The following is a 20,440-nucleotide window of genomic DNA, read 5'->3' as shown; positions in this document are numbered from 1 at the left end:
CTTACTGTGGCTTCTTATCCCCCTCCTTCCCCCTTGGTCCTCCAACTTGCTCTGGCACGTATCCCAGGGGACTTGGCACCAGAATGTGTGTTGTCTGTCAACAAGTCCCCCTCCCTACTCCAATCGCACCCCCAGTTGCATTCAGAGCTTTTTGAATTTTTTTTTGTGCCCCAACATTTGCACAAAATGGGGCCAAGATTTTTTATTATTGTTTTTTCGCCCCCAGGAATGTGCACAATTTTTTTGGTAATTTTTCACAATTGTGGGGCTGAGCAATTGCAGATGTCAAACTATATATTAGGGCTGTGCACCACTTCAGCATGAATCCTGAAGCAAATTTGGGTGATTTGGGCTGAAGCGGTCCTATTCTGGAGCGGGTTGCAAGTGGCCCGAGGTGGGTTGGACTGCTCCAAAGAGCTTTGGGCCGCTTCGGCCTGATCTGGACAGCCACCTGCCCAGCTGCATGAACCCCCTGCTCCTCACCTAGACCTGTGGGGAGCACCTGCAGCCTTCACTGTCTTGGAACAACTTGCCATTTTCTTTTAAAATGGTGACACTTCTTCTGCCAGTAAGTAAATAGTGTGTAGATTATGGCCACAATCTATGCACTATTTACTTACCAGAAGAAGAGTCACTAAAATGGCAAGTCCCTCCAAGACAGCAACAGCTGTGGGTGCTCCCCATGGGTCTAGGTAAGGAGCAGGGGGCTCACGCAGCTGAGCGGGGATGGGTGCAGGGCTCATGACGCTGGGCATGGTGGGGGCAGGACTTCAGCTGTCCAGATCTTGCTTCAGATCTGGAGGCCGAAGCAGGTTGGCCCAACTCCGGATCAGCCCAAGGTAGGTCAGGGATGATTCGGAAGCTCTGAATCAGCCTCCAGAGCAGGTTGCGGGGATCTCTGCCCAAATATATAGCCCTGCCTTGTCTGTTTCAGCTGTCAAAGGGAACATGGTGTACTAGGAAACACACAAGGTAATTGACAAGACGGGGCTGCATATATGCTAGTTTGACAGCCTTTGACAACTGACAGATAGGGGGGCGGAGAAGAGGACCAGATCAGCCCCTTGGCAAAGTTACCCTTAAGTTTTAAAGTGTGGGATTTACCCTTGGGGATCCCCCCCTTCCATTCCACCCATCCCTGAATCTCCCACAAGTTATTTTAAGGGTGATCTAGGGTTCACCCCATTTTTGCAGCTCCCCTTTTGTTGCAAATGGGAGCTCTGAAAATGGGGTGAACCCTAGAGCACCCTTAAAACCACTTGGGGAGCTGCAGGGAGAGGTGTAATGGATGGAGGGAGGGACCCCCAAGGGTAAATCCCATACTTCAGAACTTGAGGATAACTGTGCTAAGGGTGCAATCTGTTCCCATTTCCCCAACCGGTCAGTGGGTAATTTGCGCACACTGACAGCTGTCAAATTGAGAAAAGGGGATCAGATCACACCCTTAGCAGCCTGATCCCCAGGATATGAAGTGCTGAACTTATCCTTGGGGGTTCCCCCCTTCCATTCCATCCTTCCTGAGTCTCCCCCACAAGTAGGTTTACTGTGTTCCCTTTGACAGGTGAAACAAGGCAATAGATAAGGCAAGGCTATATATAGTTTGACAGTTGCCATTTCGCACCTCCGCAATTGTGAAAAACTGACCCCAAATTAAAAAAAAAAAATTAAAAAGACAGTTGCGCACATTTCCAGGGCTGAAAAAATAAAACCAATTAACTTTTGGCCGTTTTGCACAGCAAATGTTGGGGCGCAACAAAAATTTTTTTAAAGAGTTGCCGAAGGAGTGACAGCCCCTCCAAAGTGTCCCTTGGGCACTGGTGGAGGGGCTGTCACTGCAACACGGGTGAGATTGCTCGGCAAGAGCAGCAGGAGTTTCTTGCCGAGCAGCTCACTTGCTGATGTCCGCAACCCATGATGGGCTGGCAGTGCCAGGTTCGGGCAACATGCCAACCTATCATCCCTAAAACAAGCCATAGGTTGTTAGGGTGGCTTGCTGCCCACACACGTCACACTGTCTGAATCGGTCCGGGTTCACACAACACAACAACCCATCATGGGTTCCTGTGTTCATGCGAACCCAGTCAGAGATTGTCATAAAGTTCAAGAGAGAAAAGACTGACAAAAGAACCATAAAGAAATGCAGTAAACCTGCTAAACTGCCACTACTAAAAAGTAATTTCATTTCCTCAACAGATGTCTTTAAAGAGCAATCAAAACAGAATCAACGTACCAGTCTGGTACAATATGCCAGTCAGTGAATATTCCACCGGTACATTGAGGACCACATTCAATCAGATGACCTGCAAGACTGAAAACCAAGAGTAACATCCAAAGTTGTAATATACATTTTAGCAGCATTTTAGTTTAATGCCAGACACCCTAATTTATAATCATCCACTTTCTATTTAAATTTCTTACAAAAAAAATCTAAAGTAAAAGTATTGCTTTTTTTCCTGAGCTGGTCATAAAATACATTCTTATATGCATTCTTAAAATAAAATACATTCTTATATGCACGTATAATGGTCCTTATTTTACAGGATCTCTTTCTGTTAAGAGGGGGCAAATATATTATTTTACTAAACAAAATACCAAACCCAAATGGATCCACTGACAGTTTCTATAATCTTTAATGTATGTTATACAGAGTGCTTACTTGGCCTTTTCCATCCACTGGATGGACAGAGAAAGCATTACTATCTAATCTGACTTCCTCTTTAAACCGACTATGGAGTATCATCAAACAATTTATATTTCTAGACCACTTTCAGAGACTATGACCAGAGACTATGACCCAAACCATTTTTTCCAATAAATCCTAGTAGTGCTGATACCAGTGTTCACATAGATATGAAGGGATAGCTGGGGCTAACTGCTAGGAGGTTTGGTTGCATCAACTGCCTTTTGGGATGGATGGGAGTCCTGAAGGCCTACTTCTGTCTTCCTCCCCCAACATTCAGCACCATTCAGCAATGCATGCAGAGTTCCCATTCCAGTGTCAAGAACCACATATGCAACAGATCCACCACCAAAAACTATGCACACAGCACTTTTATGTACATCATTTCCAACAAAGCAGGAGATGTATGTGCAGCCTGATTCTGTGCACGCATCAACCTCACTGGATCAGGATGAACATCTATGTACTTCCCTAAAACATACTATGTCTATACTGGAATTCAAGTTTATCTTCTAAGCTCACTATATTTATTATTAATTGTGTAATCAAGCATTAAATATGCAGCTCAAATATAGCTCATGATGATACCATTACATTTTAACCTGACATTTATTAAACAGTCGTATCATTTACCTTCCAGATGCTAAGAGGTTGAACTCATTTCTATTCCAGCCAAACTATAAAAATAAAATTTTAAAGTGTTTAGTGAAACACAAAGTACTGACTATTAAAAAACAGAAAGCAAAGTCCATCACGAAAACAATGCCTACAGCATATTGCAAAAGGCTCAGTTGAGTCCAGTTTACTGCCCCCCACCACCAGTTTACTTCCAAGGCAAAGGGCATGACGCAAGTTCATTTTTACAGATGACACATGGTAAAGATGCTGTGCATCTACTCAATGACATACTTGCTTGCATTGCATTTTTAACTTAACAAAACATTTAAATAAAAAATAACCAGCAAATGAGAAAACACATTTTTTAAGCAAATTGACCTTTTGTGCCGCCTTGTGGCCAGCTAAATTATTTCCATGTTGTAAATGGAGTCAAAATCCTGGTATGCATGATCGCTGGAGCCCATCATGGCTTATTTAAGCCACACTGTGGTGCGGCTCATGCCAACAGCCACTGTGAATATTCAAGCCATGGTGGGCAGGTGCCACAGCTTATTATGACATGCAAACCTGGTGCAAGGTGGGTTGTTGCCGTGGTTAACAAACCACCCACAACACAGAAACTGCCCATGGCGTGCTTCGACGATTGTGCGAACTGGACCAAAGTGGTTAAATAATGATATATTTATCAAAGTAAAGCAGAAATATTTTAAATGCATGCTGTCAAAATATCTATTAACACAAATGACCAATTTCTCTTTAAAAAGAACTGGGTTGCCTTGATAAAATTGGGAAATGTTTGTCTCATGGTTCTTGCAGAACAACAGACATACTAGAATATCCAACCCAAGGTAGTATCCAATATTACTCCTATCTAGAGTAAACCCATTGAAATGAATGAGATGTACATTAGTTGTGACTAAGTTACTTTTGGACTAACACTGGATTCTACCTTAAGTGTTCTGTGTATTTCAGAAAGAAAGATAAAGATTGCATCCATTTACACACACATACTAGTTTGAAAAAGACAGGCTGCTTACCTGTAACTGTAGTTCTTTGAGCAGTCATCTGGGCATCATACATATAGGCTCTGAGCCTGTGCAGATACTCGTTCAGGAAACTTCTAAAGCTGAGCAGCATTTTGGTGGGAACCCCTCCCCCACCATCTATAGTATATACTGTGCAGATTCTCACCTTTCCCCTCAGTTCCTTAATACCACAAGTGACAGTCTCAAGTTGAAAAATACAGCTTGGTACCAACACAAAAACATTGACACTGAAGTGGGGACGGTGGGTGGGTTGTGTGAATGCACAGAAGACCACTTGAAGAACTACAGTTACAGGTAAGCAAGCTGTCTTTCTTCTTTGTGGTCTCTGTGCATCACACATATGGGCAAATAACAAGCTAACTTATCGGAGGTGGGTCGGCTTTTCATTTCAGTACCGACGAGAGTACAGCTCTGCCAAAAGCACAGTCCGATCAGGCTCGTACGTCCAATCTATAGTGCTGTCAGGAGCGCCCTAGCTGCCTCTTACAGTCCCCTCCAATAGCCAACTCAAGACACAGACGACGAGGATTCTTTCCAAGGCTTTATTCCTTTATTACTTTATGACACTTACAGATACTAGCGACTAAGCAAGGAACTGCACTGGGGTAGACAGCAGAGTAGCCTAAGCTCCAGGTAAGGCAGTTGGTCCCCGTTTGAAGGAGAAGCGTGGGAAGACTCTGAACTTATGGGCTATGGAGAGATCCTCCCTCTTACCCTTGGATCCTTGGGACGCAACCGTTGTTTTGGCGCCAAACGAGCAGAGCGCCTCCTTTCGATGCCCTCCATCTGTCGCCGCTCCCTGTGTCTGCGTCGAGTGTCCAGCAAGCTCCCATCCACCGCTCTCTCACTGTCAGGGTCACTATCTCTCTCAGGAATGCTGGCAGGAGGAATCTCTGCCAGCTGCTGTGCTTGTGAGAGATGAGCGAGCTCCTCTCCCACGGATTGCTCTTCTTCCTCAGAATCAGAACTGCTCTGGGGCTCTATGGGCTCAGTTTCCACCCTGACAAGTGCCTAATAAAATTCGAAGGCTTGGACCAGGTGGCTGCTTTGCATAGATGCCTCAAAGGCACTCCTTTCACAAAAGCAGTAGATGTTGCTACTTCCCACGTTGAATGCACTCGGATTCGAGGTGGGAGATTCCCTACCCGAGACTTGGTACGCTAACCTAATAGTCTGTAAAATCCAAGACGCTAGACTCTGGGAAGCTACTGGCAACCCTTTGGTACATCCACCACAGCACAGAAATAAATGTTGCAACTTACAGAAGGGCTCAGTTCTCAACTTACAGAAAGCTACCACCCTCCTCACATCCAAAGTGTGACGCTTCTTTTCCAGATCCGATGTAGGAGAAGGAAAAAAGGCAGGGAGAACAATAGGATGATTCATGTAGAAATCCATAACAACCTTCGGGACAAAAGCTATGTCCAGTCTGAGAAACACTTTCTCCTTGTGGAAAATGTATAAGAACAGTCTATGTGCACAGCAGAAACCTCGCTAGCCCTCTTGGATGTCGTAACGCTAGGGATGTCAGAGAATTCCGCCAAAGATCTCGGTGAGGCTGAATGCCAGTGCATTCGGCCCCCCGAAATCTGTGGCGGAACGAAGCCCCCCGCCCCACCACCCAGCGAAAGGCGTGCGAAACAGGACACTTACCTGGTGCCGTTCGCGCTGCTTTGCGAATGGCGGCCGCGTCATCACCCCCACTGCAAATCACCCTGTCAAAAAGGTAAGTGACTTTCATACATTCCTACATAACACTATCAAAAAAGCAAACTTCCACAAAAGCAGCCTTAAATCTATGGTAGCAAGAGGTTTTTTTTCCATCCCAAAGAAAAAGAAATGCAAGAAAGCCAAGTGGCTGTCTGATGAGGCTTTACAAGTAGCTGAGGAAAGAAGGGAAGCGAAAAGCAAGGGAGAAAGGGGAAGATATATCCAACTGAATGCAGAGTTCCAGAGAATAGCAAGGAGAGACAAGAAGGCCTTCTTAAATGAACAATGCAAAGAAATTGAGGAAAACAATAGAATGGGAAAGACTAGAGATCTCTTCAAGAAAATCGGAGATCTCAAGGGAATGTTTTGTGCAAAGACAGGCATGATAAAGGACAAAGAAGGCAGGGACCTAACAGAAGCAGATGAGATTAAGAAGAGGTGGAAAGAATACACAGAAGAACTATCCAGGAAAGATCTGAATGTCCCTGATAGCCATGATAGTGCGCTCACTGAACTTGAGCCGGACATCCTCGAGAGTGAAGTCAAGTGGGCCTTAGGAAGCATTAGTAACAACAAAGCTAGCGGAGATGACAGTCTTCCAGCTGAGCTATTTAAAATCCTAAAAGATGATGCTGTTAAAGTGCTGCACTCAATATGCCAACAAATTTGGAATACTCAACAGTGGCCACAAGACTGGAAAAGGTCAGTTTACATTCCAATTCCAAAGAAGGGCAACGCCAAAGAGTGTTCAAACTACCGTACAATTGCGCTCATTTCACATGCCAGCAAGGTGATGCTCAAAATCCTACATGCTAGGCTTCAGCAGTATGCGAACCGAGAACTATCGGAAGTACAAGCGGAGTTTCGAAGAGGCAGAGGAACTAGAGATCAAATCGCCAACATTCACTGCATCATGGAGAAAGCAAGAGAATGCCAGAAAAACGTCTTATTTCTGCTTCATTGACTACGCTAAAGGCTTTGATTGTGTGGATCACAACAACTGTGGCAAATTCTTAAAGTGATGGGAGTACCAGACCACCTTACCTGTCTCCTGAGAAACCTGTACGAGGGTCAAGAAGCAACAGTAAGAACCAGACATGGAACAACCAAGTGGTTCAAAATTGGGAAAGGAGTACAACAAGGCTGCATATTGTCACCCTGCTTATTTACCTTATATGCAGAGTACATCATGAGAGACACCAGGTTGGATGATGAATCACAGGTCGGAATTAAGATTGCCGGGAGAATTATCAACAACCTCAGATACGCAGACGATACCACCCTAATGGCAGAAAGCGAAGAGGATCTAAAGAGCCTCTTGTTGAGGGTGAAAGAGGAGAGTGCAAAAGCTGGTTTGAAACTCAGCATTAAAAAAACTAAGATCATGGCATCTGGCCCTATCACTTCCTGGCATATGGAAGGGGAAGAAATGGAAGCAGTGACAGATGTTATTTTCTTGGGCTCCAAGATCACCGCAGATGGTGACTGTAGCCATGAAATTAAAAGACGCTTGCTCATTGGGAGGAAAGCTATGGCAAACCTAGACAGCATAGTAAGAAGCAGAGACATCACCTTGCCGACAAAAGTCCGTCTAATCAAAGCTATGGTTTTCCCAGTAGTAACGTATGGCTGTGAGAGCTGGACTATAAGGAAGGCTGAGCGCCGAAGAATTGATGCTTGCGAACTGTGGTGCTGGAGAAGACTCTTACGAGTCCCCTGGACTGCAAGGAGGTCAAATCAGTCCATCCTAAAGGAAATCAACCCTGAGTGCTCCTTGGAAGGACAGATACTGTAGCTGAAGCTCAAATATTTTGGCCACCTAATGCGAAGAGAAAACTCTCTGGAAAAGACCCTGATGCTGGGAAAGACTGAAGGCAAAAGGAGAAGGGGACGGCAGAGGATGAGATGGCTAGATAGCATCACCGATGCAATGAATATGAACTTGAGCACACTCCAGGAGAGAGCGCAGGACAGGAAGGCCTGGCGTGCTATGGTCCATAGGGTCATGAAGAGTCGGAAACGACTGAACGACTGAACAACAACAACAACAAAGCAAGAGGTTTGAACAGGGCAGAAATTAACTTCTGAAGAACTAATGACAAGTCTCATTGAGGAATGAAGTCTCTTATAGGAGGGGCCAAGTTCTTAAGCCCTGTAAAAACTGCCTACAGAGCGGACTGCTGAAAACCGAAACACCATGCACAGGACCTCCCATCGTGGATATCGCTCAAGCATATACTCTAACAGAAGAATACTTCAGACCTTTATTATATAAGTGCTGAAGAAAGCACAATATATTGGCAGCTGAACTGGTCTCAGGGTTTGCAGCCTCAAACTTCTGAAAAGCAGGACCTTAAGCTGAAAGTCTTCTGTGCCAAAGGCAAAACGAAGGAATTTCCTGAAGGACTCTTTGATGGCAATATGAAAATACATGTCCTTGAGATCTATCGTTGCGAACCATTCCCCTTTTCGAAGAAGTGGTAGCTAGCATAGTCATCCTGAATCTTTTGGGGCGATGAACTTGTTCAGTTCTCTGAGATCTAAAATGGGCCGAAGGCCCCCGTCCCACTTGGGCACAATCAAGTATCTTGAGAAGAAGCCCCATGCATCCGCGAGGGAGTTGTTGAATAGCTCCTTTCTGTAAAAGAGTTTGTGTCTCCTCTTGGAGGACTTCTGAAGGTTGTGTGATCCGTATCGGACCCGACAGGGAAAGGGTGGTGAATTGTATCTTGTAACCCCTGCGGACAATAGCCAGAACCCACCTGTCTGATGTTATCAACAACCAAGTCAGGTAAAAATTCTTCAGGAGATCCCCAAAGGGGAGACAGTGTGAATCGATATGTAGAGGAAAAAGGTACCAGTCAAAGATGACACTTGGAAGCACCATCTCCCTTAGCTTTCTGCTGATACTTGGCGGAGGAGTAGTTCTTCTGTTGCTGTTGTTGAGTCTGGTATCTTGGTCCCCGGTCCCCAGAATATTAGGGAGATAGGGTTGTTGCTGTCGGTACCAGTGACAAGGTCGGTACAGAGCATGGTGTTATTGTTGTTGGCCTATGCCCATTTTGCCCATTGTTCTTGCCTTTTGCATTGAGTCCATTTATTCATCAGTTTTTGAATTAAATAACCCTTCTCCGCAGTAGTGTAGTGGCAAATGCAGAAGTGCAGGTCCCTTCATGATAGTCACAGCCACACCCCTTCACAGCCATGCCCCCTTCTAAATTATACAACCTTGTAAGATTATACAGTACAAATGAGCTTTCAGTCAATTTGTCTGGAGTATCTGGTCACCTTAATTCAGAACTATTAAAAGGCCCATTTGAAAAGAAAACACACATACACAAAAAGTCACGTCTAGCAACTTGCTAGAAAATATTATTTGGTTAATCATAGAATCATAGGACTTCCGGTTGGAACCAATGTCGCCCTTGCAGCAGCCCACGGAGCCTCCGCGGGATGCTATCTCAAACAGCTTTTTAAAAGGTTGAAAAACCTTTTCATCTCCCCCCTGGAGTTAAAAGGGGGGGGCAAGGCAGCAGCTGGATAAGATCTTGGAGAAAAGTATTTATGTATTTATTTATTTAGTATTAAATTTATTAATCGCCCATCTGGCTGGTCACCCAGTACTCTCTCTGCAAAATATTCTCCTCGAAGAAACAGGTGGGGGTTGGATTCCAAGACTACCCTCCCAGATCATAAACATCGCAATAAGCTGTTTTGAAACTCCTATCTAATAGGAGAAAACAGGGCTGACGTGTTCCATTGTAATATATGGATTAAGAAATATCAACAACATCTGAGGGATGGTTTAAGAAATATTAACAATATTTGAGAATATCTGAGGACCTGCAAGATTTGTTTGAAGAGAAACATGGCTACAGTGAGGAGAAAGAAAGGAACTGCATCACCGCCCACTCCCCCTGTACCTCTGTTGGCAAAGGCTCCGAGAACCGAAGTTATAGGGGATTTACTTTAATAAAAACTTTATCTTCACAATTTGCTGAGCAATCTAAGAGGCTGGATTCAATCCAAAATTCCATCACCACCCTGCAAGGAGCTGTGGATTTAATTAACACTTCTTGGTAAAAAAAAAATGGAGGTGAACGTTAACGAGCTGCAAGATAGGCTGACAACATACAAAATTAAGAAACAAGTTTTTTTAAAAAAATTCTCTGCCAGAATTTCCCAATCTGGAGGCCTTCACACGCAGATCCAATGTACGTATTATTGGTATTAAAAATCCGCCTAGAGATGTAAATTTGCCTACCTTTGTAGACAAGTTTTTGCATGAGATACTCCCTGTGCCATCTGATTATTTATTTGATATTGAGCAGGCATTTCATGTGCCAAATGCTAAAGGGACTGGCTATACAATTTTAGTCCAATTTGCAAGAATATCCACAAAGAATTATATCCTGCATTTGGCAAGAAAGGGTGGAAATATTTTTTGGAAACAAGATAAAGTTATGTTATTTCCGGATTACATCAAAGAGGTACCTGATAAAAGAAGGCAATTCATCAAGGCGAAAAATATGGCAAAACAAATGAACTTACAATATCACTTAAAATATCCTGCTACATTTTGCATTGTTTCTGAAGGTCAGATGAAGACGTTCCTAAATCATGAAATGACAGAGGCATGGCTGAACATAAAAATGCGTGAGACTTCTGTTCCAGCTCCATGAACTGGAATCTTTAAACAAGTTTTGTTAATTGTTTATGTTTAGTCTGCATGATTCAGGCTAGGTCAGAGATAACTGATTATATGTACATACATTCGTTTGCTCTCTTTTATTCTTTTATTTTTCTTTAAATTCTTGTTATGATATGCTGTATTTAAATATATTGTTTGAGGGTGTATTGTGCACACTCATTTATATATCTAGTATAAAATATATTACTGACTGTTGTAAGATTGCTTTTCAAGCTTTATTATTATATAACATAATTTCATCTCTTTTTTGCTGTTATTATTATTACTATTATTATCATTACTATAAGACTACTAAGTAAGATTTTTAGTTGGTTAAACTGTTAAGCTTTATTATTACTATTATATTCTAACTTAAGGGCAATATACGGTTGCTGGGAATGAAATGTAGGCCTGCTTCCTTGCTATAAGACTGATGATATGATATTGAAATGTAAGGTTGATTATTAAATTGTAATATTGCTAATGTTACAGGTATAGTTTCTAAATTAGAATGGGATTTGAAGCCTGTATGTATTGGAGTTTAAATTTAACCCTTTAAAAAAGAAGAGGAAAAAAATCTTTTTTTCTTTTCCCTTTCTTTTTCCCCCCCTTTCTTCTTCTTTTCAGTATTGTTCTGTCCTCCTAAGAATATTGTATTGTTAGGAAATTGTAGGTACTGATCAGGTTGTTGGTATTGTTTATTTCATTTATAAAGACAAAAATAAATAAAAAGTATTCTCAAAAAAGAATCATAGAATAGTAGGGTTGGAAGGGGCCTAGAAGACCATCGAGTCCAACCCCCTGCTCAGTGAGGAATCCAAGTCAAAGCATCGCTGACAGATGGCTTTGCAGCTTCATCTTGAATGCCTCCAGTGTGGACTGAAAAGGTTAGTCCTTTTTAATTCAAGAAACATGTAATAATAATAATAATAATAATAATAATAATTTTATTATTAATTATTATTATGAAGAGCCATTGCAACCAGGTGTGAAGCAATGCCCCATTAAAATAAATGGAACTTAGTCTGCGGTGACCTACAACTCCTTTAAGGCTGCAATCCTATACACACTTATTGGGGAGTAAATCCCATTGAACATAATGGTACTTACTTCTGAATAGACGAGTAGGATTGCCCTACAAGGCTACAAGCATAATTACACTCACTAGGGAAGTAAACTGAAGTCTGAATCAGCCCCCCGTCACTAGCCATGAATGTAGACAAAACACACTCAAGTGGTGGGTTAGGAACAGACTTTTACTAGAGATATAACAAACTTACATCTCAAGGTAAGCTGGCTAAGGTCAGCATCACTCACACGAGGAAGAAAGAAGAAGATAGGAAAGTAGAGAGAGGAGACAAGGAAAAGGCAGAACAACCTCTCAGAGATCCCCTCCCACCTTACTCATATTAACCCTTCAAGTTCTGGTTAAGAGACTCATGGCCCTAGTCCCTCCAACATAAACTCCATTGAACACATCGGGACTTACTTCTGGGTAAACATGCCTAGGATCCTACTGTCAACCACAGGGGTTGGATCCAACCCCAGGCCCTCTCCTGCACCTTGAAGGACAAACTTGATGTGCAAACAGCAAGTGAGAACTTTGCTAAAACATGATCCCCTGCTAACATCTGCACATCAAGCCCACTAGAATCCCTCTCCCACACATAGCAAACCCCACACATAAGCACAAGCAGCAGACAGTGGCGGCAGCACCGCCGCCCCGCCTGCTCCTGTGGCCACCAGCAGCAGCCCTGAACAGGTGGCTGGTGCTGCAGGATGATGAGGGCAGTGCCGGATGCGCAGGCATGGAGCAGGGATGGGCAGTAGGGTAGGAAAAGGGTCAGGAAGCTGAGGGGGCAGCTGGGGATGGTCGAGTTGCGCGGTGTGATGGCTGCACTCAGGGTGTGGAAGGTGGAGAAGCCGAAAGCTGAGGAGAATAGGGGGTGCCAAGAGGAGGCTGCAGAGCTCCCTCAGGCTCCCTCTCTTGCCCCCTTTGTCTGGCCAGCTCGGCATGGTAGGCAAGAGGCAGCCACCAGTCACCCGCACTCCTTTCCTCTGCTCCCTCCTCCTCCCACTGCATCTGCCCCCGCAGCAGCAGCAGGCCATGACCCAGCTGGGAGCCAGCTCCAATAAAAGTGCAGGAGTGAAGCCCTAGTGCACCCCCACAGCCCTACATACCTGCTTCTCTGTTGAAAGGTAAGTCTTCTATTCTTGATCTGGCCTCCTGAGTCAGACCTGCAGAATGAGGCCAAGCATGTTGTCTCAAAGCCACGGCACTGACCATAACTTTTGCACTGCAGTCGGCTTGATGTTGAGCCGTGTTCATCTGCTATTGGGATAATTTAGATGCCTCTGATTGGAACATCCTAACCAGTTCCCTCTGCTCTTCTGGAAGGTACTCACTGAGGGAAACCATCTTTTGGTTGATACCTGGCCATCATGGCCTGGTAGTTTGAAAAGTGAAACCCTAGAGCAGCCATAGAGTAGAGGCGGCGCTCTACAAGATATAATTTATGGCCTTCCTTATCGACGGGGGAGGTGTGGGATTTCATGCCCATGTCGATTCCACGATTATGGAATTTGGTTTGGGGTGTGCAAAAAGGAAGGTGACATCTTTCTCTTGCACCCTGTACATTGACTCTGATCTCTTAGATGTTGGGGCCATTGATGAAGGCATCTTCGAAGTCTGCTGCATGGTATGGAAAAGAGTTGATAGAAACAGTATAGCCACTGGACTTGAGAGATCCGTGGTGATAACGTAAAAAACCAGGTCATGAAGATGTTCAGTTGGCTGTTTTACTTCACTTCTGAGGGACTGGGCCATTCGGAGCACCCGATCGGAGAAATGTCCCATGTCCTCTGAGGGTAAGGCTCTATTCCTTGTTCCCACCACCTCATCCGGGGACAATACAGAAAGAGGGACTGAGGAATAGGAGGAGTCAGACTGGAAGTCCTCTCCCGAATCAGGTGAGTTAGATGTCACTGCCTGTGCCACTTCCATGGCACCAGGAGGTGGGACCGGAGGGGGAAAAGGGAGATCCATACAGGTTCCTTTTGGTATAGAAGTAATACACAATGGCACTGGTGGAGGAGGCAGAAAAACATCATGAACCTCCGAACGAGTAGGCGGCATGGACTGAAAAGGAGTATATGATGGGGATGTTGCTACCATGTAGCAAGAACGACCAAAGAAAAGATCTCGATCCCTTCGAAATCTCCAATCTTCGTCCCACCAGGAGGGAGGATGACCAGTCAGAGTAGCGATCCCATTCCCGGTTTGGAGAATGAGATCGGTCCTGATTGTAATATCCACGTCGATAGCTGGACTGGTATGGATCCAGAGATTGGTACCGAGGAGGTAAGTCTCTCTGTCTAGGTGAAAATTGCGGTCGATACCGAGGAGACTGCAACATCGCCTCCAGACGACTTGGAGTAGGAGACCTGGATCTTCAGTCCAAATCTGATGGGATGGAAGAGGCTGCGTATCTCTAAGTTCACCCTCCGAGGCCGTGGAGATTGGGTCCAAGACCACTACATGAGGCAGAGACATAGCTACCACATGTATTGGAGAATTAAGTAGAGGAGGTGGAGGCAGGATGCCCTGTTCCTTCCCAGACTTTTTTCTTTGCTGGTGCGTTGACCACCATACATAGGTTTGGGGCGTTTAGCCTTTTTAGAAATTTTTCTCACCGCCGAAATGGCTAAGGATCTACCTGGTGCTGGTGGGCCCATTCTACCTTCCTCCACTACTGTTGGAGGGGTAGAAATCTCAGTCGTCATGGCCTCTCCTTTTGTGCTTGTGGAAGGAGTTGCAGCAGCCTGCTCACAAGGCGTTTCAGCTTTAGGCAGGTCTACTGCCTGGAGAGCTTGTTGCCAAAGAATGGCCTTTAGCCGGTCTACCCAATCCATGTGTGCCCGTTTAGAGAGCAATTGGCAATAATGGGAGGATTCTACCTTGTGGGATTCACCCAACCAAATTAGGCAGAGTGAGTGACTGTCCGAGGAAGGCACTTTACTGCTACAAGCAGTACATTTTCTAAAAGGGGCCTTTTGGGCTGCAGGCCACCGGGACACCACCATCACCGATGGAGCAATGCCTATCCCCATCCTCTTCTGTCTTTATAATAATATTTTTTTTGTAATTTTAAACGCAACCAAATAAATAGAAAGAAATACAGCAAAGAGTCACTAAAACAGCTCAGTGCTGACAAAAATGTCAAAGAAGCTCCCAATGGGGTAACTGAGAAGGTGGTTGAAAAGGAACTGAGGGAAAAGGCGGGAACCCACACAGTGTATACTACAGACGGTGGGGGAGGGGTTCCCGCCAAAATGCTGCTCAGCTTTAGAAGTTTCCCGAACGAGTCTCCACGCAGGCGCAGAGCCCATGTGTGTGATGCACAGAGACCACGAAGAAGAACATGAAAAATACTGCAAGACTAAATAAATTGCTAATCTTTTCTTGATTACACTGTGTAACAACTTCAACATGCAACAAGGATTACACAATGCTGCTTTAATACACCACTGCAAACCGTATTAGGGCAAAATGGTTTTGCGTGGTTTACCGACTGCCAATAACTAATATAAAATCTTACATGAGAATATAGGAGATTTGTCCACTAATTAATTTTCTTCCCACAGACAATGAAGATAACAATGCTTACATTTTTATATAGTCAGCAAATAAATGGGAGTAAGATGTCAAAAATTCAGAGAGAACATAATCCTCTGAACACTGTTCCCATTTAAAATCTACTAAAATAAATGAAAGCTGCACATGAGTAATGCCTGGCCTTGACAAACTTTTTCAGTAGCTTACTTCTGACATTTTATCAATCTCAAGATCATGTTTTATGCTTCTGAAATAAAACTTAGAATAATGGAAACACATTTGTATTTTATTTCTGGAAATTATCGTGAGAAAAATTGCTGGAAACCTGTCAAACACTTATACAGATGACTAGTACAGGAAGAAACTATTTCAGAAACACTGATTCACACTTACAGAATGAATTAGTGGTCCCAATACAAGGCTACTGTCAACACATCTTCCAGTCACCACAACATCTGCTCCTAGGTCAAGAGCTCTGCTTATGGGTCTTGCACTGAAGAAACAAAAGTATTAATCATCAAAAATCTTGGGTTCATGTATTCACCTTTCAAAATATTTCAACATTTGATCTTAAAAGATTCAAAATTCAAGCTAGCAAACACAGTTCTTGCATGGTGCTCCCCTCTGTTCAGTTGAGCTTGTGACAGAACAGCTCTTACTGGGCTACTTCTGATTCACTTCTCATATGCATAACAATAAACACATGGTTCCTACTGGGGTAGGGGCAGATAGTATGATGAATTAGGGCCTCTGGAGTCCAGAGTATTAGAGCTTTTCTACATGAGGCTTTTAACCCTCAATTTTACCAAAGCTTCTGCTTCCAGATTCTTTGTGAGATTAAGATCGGCTCCTTTACACATTTTTTTCCTGGGGGAGCAGGGGTTCTTTCTCTGCCTTTCTATATGTTCCATTACACAGCCACTAGGTGGTGCTGTGGTACAGTGGAACTGCACAAATACACTAGGGTTTCATGCTGCCATTCACAAATATATTCAGACATTCCTTGTTAGAAAAAAAACCTGCTAAAATGCTTGCAAACAACAGGAGAGGCCCAGGAGAATAACAATGTCATGTAAAGCACCTGCAAACTACTGTGAGTAAGCAATCATGAGCGCACAATAAATGCCTCATTAGAGAGGCTCTATATCACAGCCCAGCCGTGTATTCAGCAGGCAGGCTTAGGCATGCCACCATTTCTTAGGTTCAGCTTCCTGTCTGTTAAAATGAAATGAAAGGAAACTACCTCACCTCATGATAGGGTTTACTGGGCATTAAGACCATAAACACATCTAAAGTGAGTATCTCAAAATACTCTAGAATAGTCTTTACCCATACAGACTCCTTGATACAAAACCAGATACAGGTACTCCCTGGTTTTCCAAACAGCCAGAGACTGTGCCATTTCCCTTCCCCTTGACAGCTTTGGCATCACACTAGCTACTGTCCCTGAAGTTTTTGCAGAGAATTCATCACAGGCTCCAGCGCCTTGGCCCTTTCACTAATGATTGCTTGTGTACTATTAAAGAAGTTACTTGGCACTTTAAGAATCCATCTATCAAGAATCAAGAAGCAAGATCGTTTAGCTTGATTAAAAAAATAGAACCCCCCCCCCCCCGAGACTCTACTCAATGCAGGCAACTAAATATATGCTATATCAATACTCTAAAAAGCATCTCCTTTCTATAAAACGCATTTCTTAAAAAACTTACCCCAGATATATATTTATGCTGTGAATATTTTCTGGAAACAGTTTCCCATTATCCCCTTTTGAGACAGCTTCTTTTATATTGTTTAACTGTAACATACCCAAATGTAAACATTAAATATATTATTATTGACATTACAACTGTAACTTTCAAGATACAAAAGTTTCAATTTGTAGTAATTCTAGACAGAATTGCTCAATTACAAAATGCAAATTAACAAAAAGAATACTAAGTAAGACCATTTTCAGAGAAGTGTTCAATATTTAACCAATGAACTATAGCGACTTGATTCTGGGAAACAGAAACAAGCAACAAGGTCAAAAGCTCCCTTCTTTCTCATGCCCTAATAGGAAAGAAGAATAGTAAACTATAGTTTGCTTTCTCAAATTATAGTTTACTGTAATGTCTTAATAAATAAACAAACTGTGATTTGAGCAATCCCTCCAAATCTGGGCTAAAAACCATGGTTGAGGCACAAGAGCACTTGAGATCCATCCAGTTTGGAAATGGGGTGTCTGAATGTAGCCTGGGCTTTAAAAGTAGTGAATTCTTGGAAGCAAGTCCTATTATTTTCATTTGATCTTGTTTGCAAATAAGGGTACAGTCCTATGCTGGGGAATGCCAGGAGTTGTAGGACTTTTTTCTGTCTAAACATGCATAGGATTGCACCTTAAGTGATAAAGGATCACAGCATTGTCCTATCCATAGCGGCCACCGCTTTATCAGGTATTAAATTTATTAAAATATAGCATAGTCATACAAAATGTATATCGTATCAGTTGTTGAAATTATATCAATCAATGTGTGTTCATTTCAACAAAGAGAGTAGAAAGTGGGTGGGTGAGGTTTAGGGTAAAGGAAAGTCTGGTCATCTCCTGATTTCATGGGGTGGGGAGCACTCTGTCATTGCATATAACATCTATGAAGTTGGCAGAGGAAGAAGAGAGGTTCACCCGAAGGCCTTACAGGTTTGGGCTGCAAGATGTAAGGGAGCAGAATGAAGTAACTCCCCTCCACCCCCACCCCCACCAAAACCAATCTCCTTGGTGACCATTTAGTCTGGAGGGGGTTCGAAGCTCTCACAATAGGAATCTTTTTTTTATTTAATGCTACAGTGTTTATGGTCCGCTAAGAGATACAGTTCTTTCTTGGATCCATACCTCAGTCATGCTCATTGTGAATAAAACATAGGTTGCAATCATATGCACACTTACGTAGGAATAAAACTCACTGAACACAGTGGGACTTACATCTGAATAATATGCAAAGGATTGCACTCTCAGCCATTATTTATCCATTTTGTTAATGGGTGTACCCTGTTCTATGATCCAGTTTGCTGGGTATATAACAATCAACCATGGGTTTGCATCCAGTTTAGAAAACAAGCCAGAAACACCTATTCCTGGGTTATTGGGAGTGACATGCGGACCTGGAACTGTTGAGGGGAAAACAACCCAGAATTTTAACACAACAATGAACTACGGCTTAAAACTCAGGGTTGTTTCCGGGTTCCAAATGGAAGCAGCAAGCAGGGAGGAGGCAGTGCACTAGCTCCTACATAGCCCTGACAAGCCACGGGCTGTCGTTGCATGCAGACTGGGTCTATGCCTCCACTACCTAGTTAGCTGCACCAGCAATAAAAAACTGAGGGCAGTATCCAATGTTAGTCCTAAGCAGAGTAGTCCTATTGAAATGAATGAGACTTAAGGTAGTCATGTCTAACATGTACCATTAATTTCAATGGGTCTACTCTATGTAGGACTAACATTGGTTACTACCCTGAACTAGTACAAGGAACAGATCATCCACTGCATTTGTGTAATGTTGATGGGCATTTGTTTAATGGAATCACCAAGAATCAGGCCAGGCTTCAGGCATCTACGAGAAATATATCTACTTTTTATTGTCCAAAAATTATCAGACTTACCAAACTCTAATCAAACATTTTTTAAAAAATAACGAAATACCTCTCCCATCAAATCATCACCAGTAACAACAGCAATCTTCAAGTCAACACCAGCCTTTTTTGCCACCTGTTGGAGAGCAGCAGCACATGCAAGTGGATTCATTCCACCAGCATTGCTGACAACACGAATACCTAAGCAAGACAAAAAGTTCAGGACTACAAACAAAAGATTCATCACTCACATACAAACTGGTTTCTCCCTTGACTATTTTGCTCAGATTGTTTTATTTTTTAATTAGCTACCAAATCACTACAGAATGCTGTAATATGTAGCTCTGTATATACTAAAACAGAATAGTCACTTGTGGTCAATAAGATTTGCGTCAAGGTAATTTTGTAAACTGGAAGAGAATTTGGCTTGGTTCAGATGATTGGTTGAGGTTTCATAAACCATAGCTTATGAAGCCAGGAATAAGCGTGGGGGCCAAGTGCTCCTCCCTCACCCCTTCCTCCCTCCATGCATGGCAGCTTCAACATGAACATCCTGACTTATATTAAGTTCCCCCTTATGTCTGAACGGAGAACTTTGGCTTAATGCAAGATAACAAACTAGGAAAGTAAGCCAGAATATGTTATCGGAAGGGAAGGCAGGAGCCAGGCACCCCTCCTTCATGTCTGGATCCAGCACCAACTGAGAATCCCCCCATCAGGAATATTTTGTATTAACTTTTAATATTGGATTTTCATTACTGTGAGCCTCTTCAGCTCAATAGTAGGATAAAAAAGACAGGTTGCTACCTGTAACTGTAGTTCTTCAATTGGTCATCTGTGCATTCACACATATGGGCTCTGCACCAGCACAGAGCCCTGATTCAGGAAATTTCTATAGCTGAGGAGTTTTGGCAGAAACCCTTCTCACTCCATCCTAGTGTTCATGTCCCTAGCGGGTTCCCGCTTATTCCCTCAGTTCCTTGAGACCAACATGGTAGCCTCGGAACCGAGAAGAAATACTTTCGGTACCCAACACTGAACACGAGTATGACACCAAAGAGGGGATGGTGGGTGGGTTGTGTAAATGCACAGATGACTACTTGAAGAACTACAGTTACAGGTAGCAACCTGTCTTCTTCGTGGTCTCTGTGCATCACACATATGGGCGAGTAGTATGCTAACTTACAAGGTGGTGGGCTGGTGTCCTATTACAGTACAGAAGAAAGGATGGCACGACCAAAAGCACTGTCAGCTCTAGCCTGAACATCCAGTCTGTAACATCTAATGAAAGTAGATGGTGTCAACCAGGTTGCAGCGTGGCACAGTTCAGGCATGGCAACCCTTCCATCAAATGCGACCGACATCGCTACCACACAAGCAGAGTGAGCTCAGACTGGGGCAGACAGGTCAAGCCCAACCAGCTCAATAGTACTTACAACCCAGGAAGCAAAGCACTGAGTCAAAAGTGGCTGGCCCTT

The 20,440-nt window shown here is 43.4% G+C and overlaps 1 protein-coding gene across 7 annotated transcripts in view; it reads right to left on the bottom strand.

The window, feature by feature from the left end:
• Window positions 1–20,440, bottom strand: part of LOC146343979 (uncharacterized) — a 95,113-nt gene that overhangs the window by 59,522 nt on the left and 15,151 nt on the right. For all 7 annotated transcript variants that reach the window (XR_014792111.1, XR_014792109.1, XR_014792108.1 and 4 more), the window contains exons 4-8: window positions 19,033–19,163; window positions 17,069–17,154; window positions 15,753–15,852; window positions 3,314–3,357; window positions 2,231–2,308 (exon numbers count right to left, since the gene is read on the bottom strand). Coding sequence is in view for 3 of the 7 variants with exons in the window: in XM_084856315.1 (XP_084712441.1) it covers window positions 2,231–2,308; window positions 3,314–3,357; window positions 15,753–15,852; window positions 17,069–17,154; window positions 19,033–19,163 (439 nt within the window). In the remaining 4 variants the exon portion in view is untranslated. The remainder of the gene's footprint in view (window positions 1–2,230; window positions 2,309–3,313; window positions 3,358–15,752; window positions 15,853–17,068; window positions 17,155–19,032; window positions 19,164–20,440) is intronic.

The sequence above is a fragment of the Heloderma suspectum genome, chromosome 5 (genome assembly GCF_057233095.1).
Source record: "Heloderma suspectum isolate Gila_16-S chromosome 5, 16-S_ref, whole genome shotgun sequence".
Classification (NCBI taxonomy): Eukaryota; Metazoa; Chordata; class Lepidosauria; order Squamata; family Helodermatidae; genus Heloderma; species Heloderma suspectum.
The sequence above is the reverse complement of the archived record's forward strand: the minus strand, read 5'-3'. Positions and strand labels throughout refer to the sequence as shown.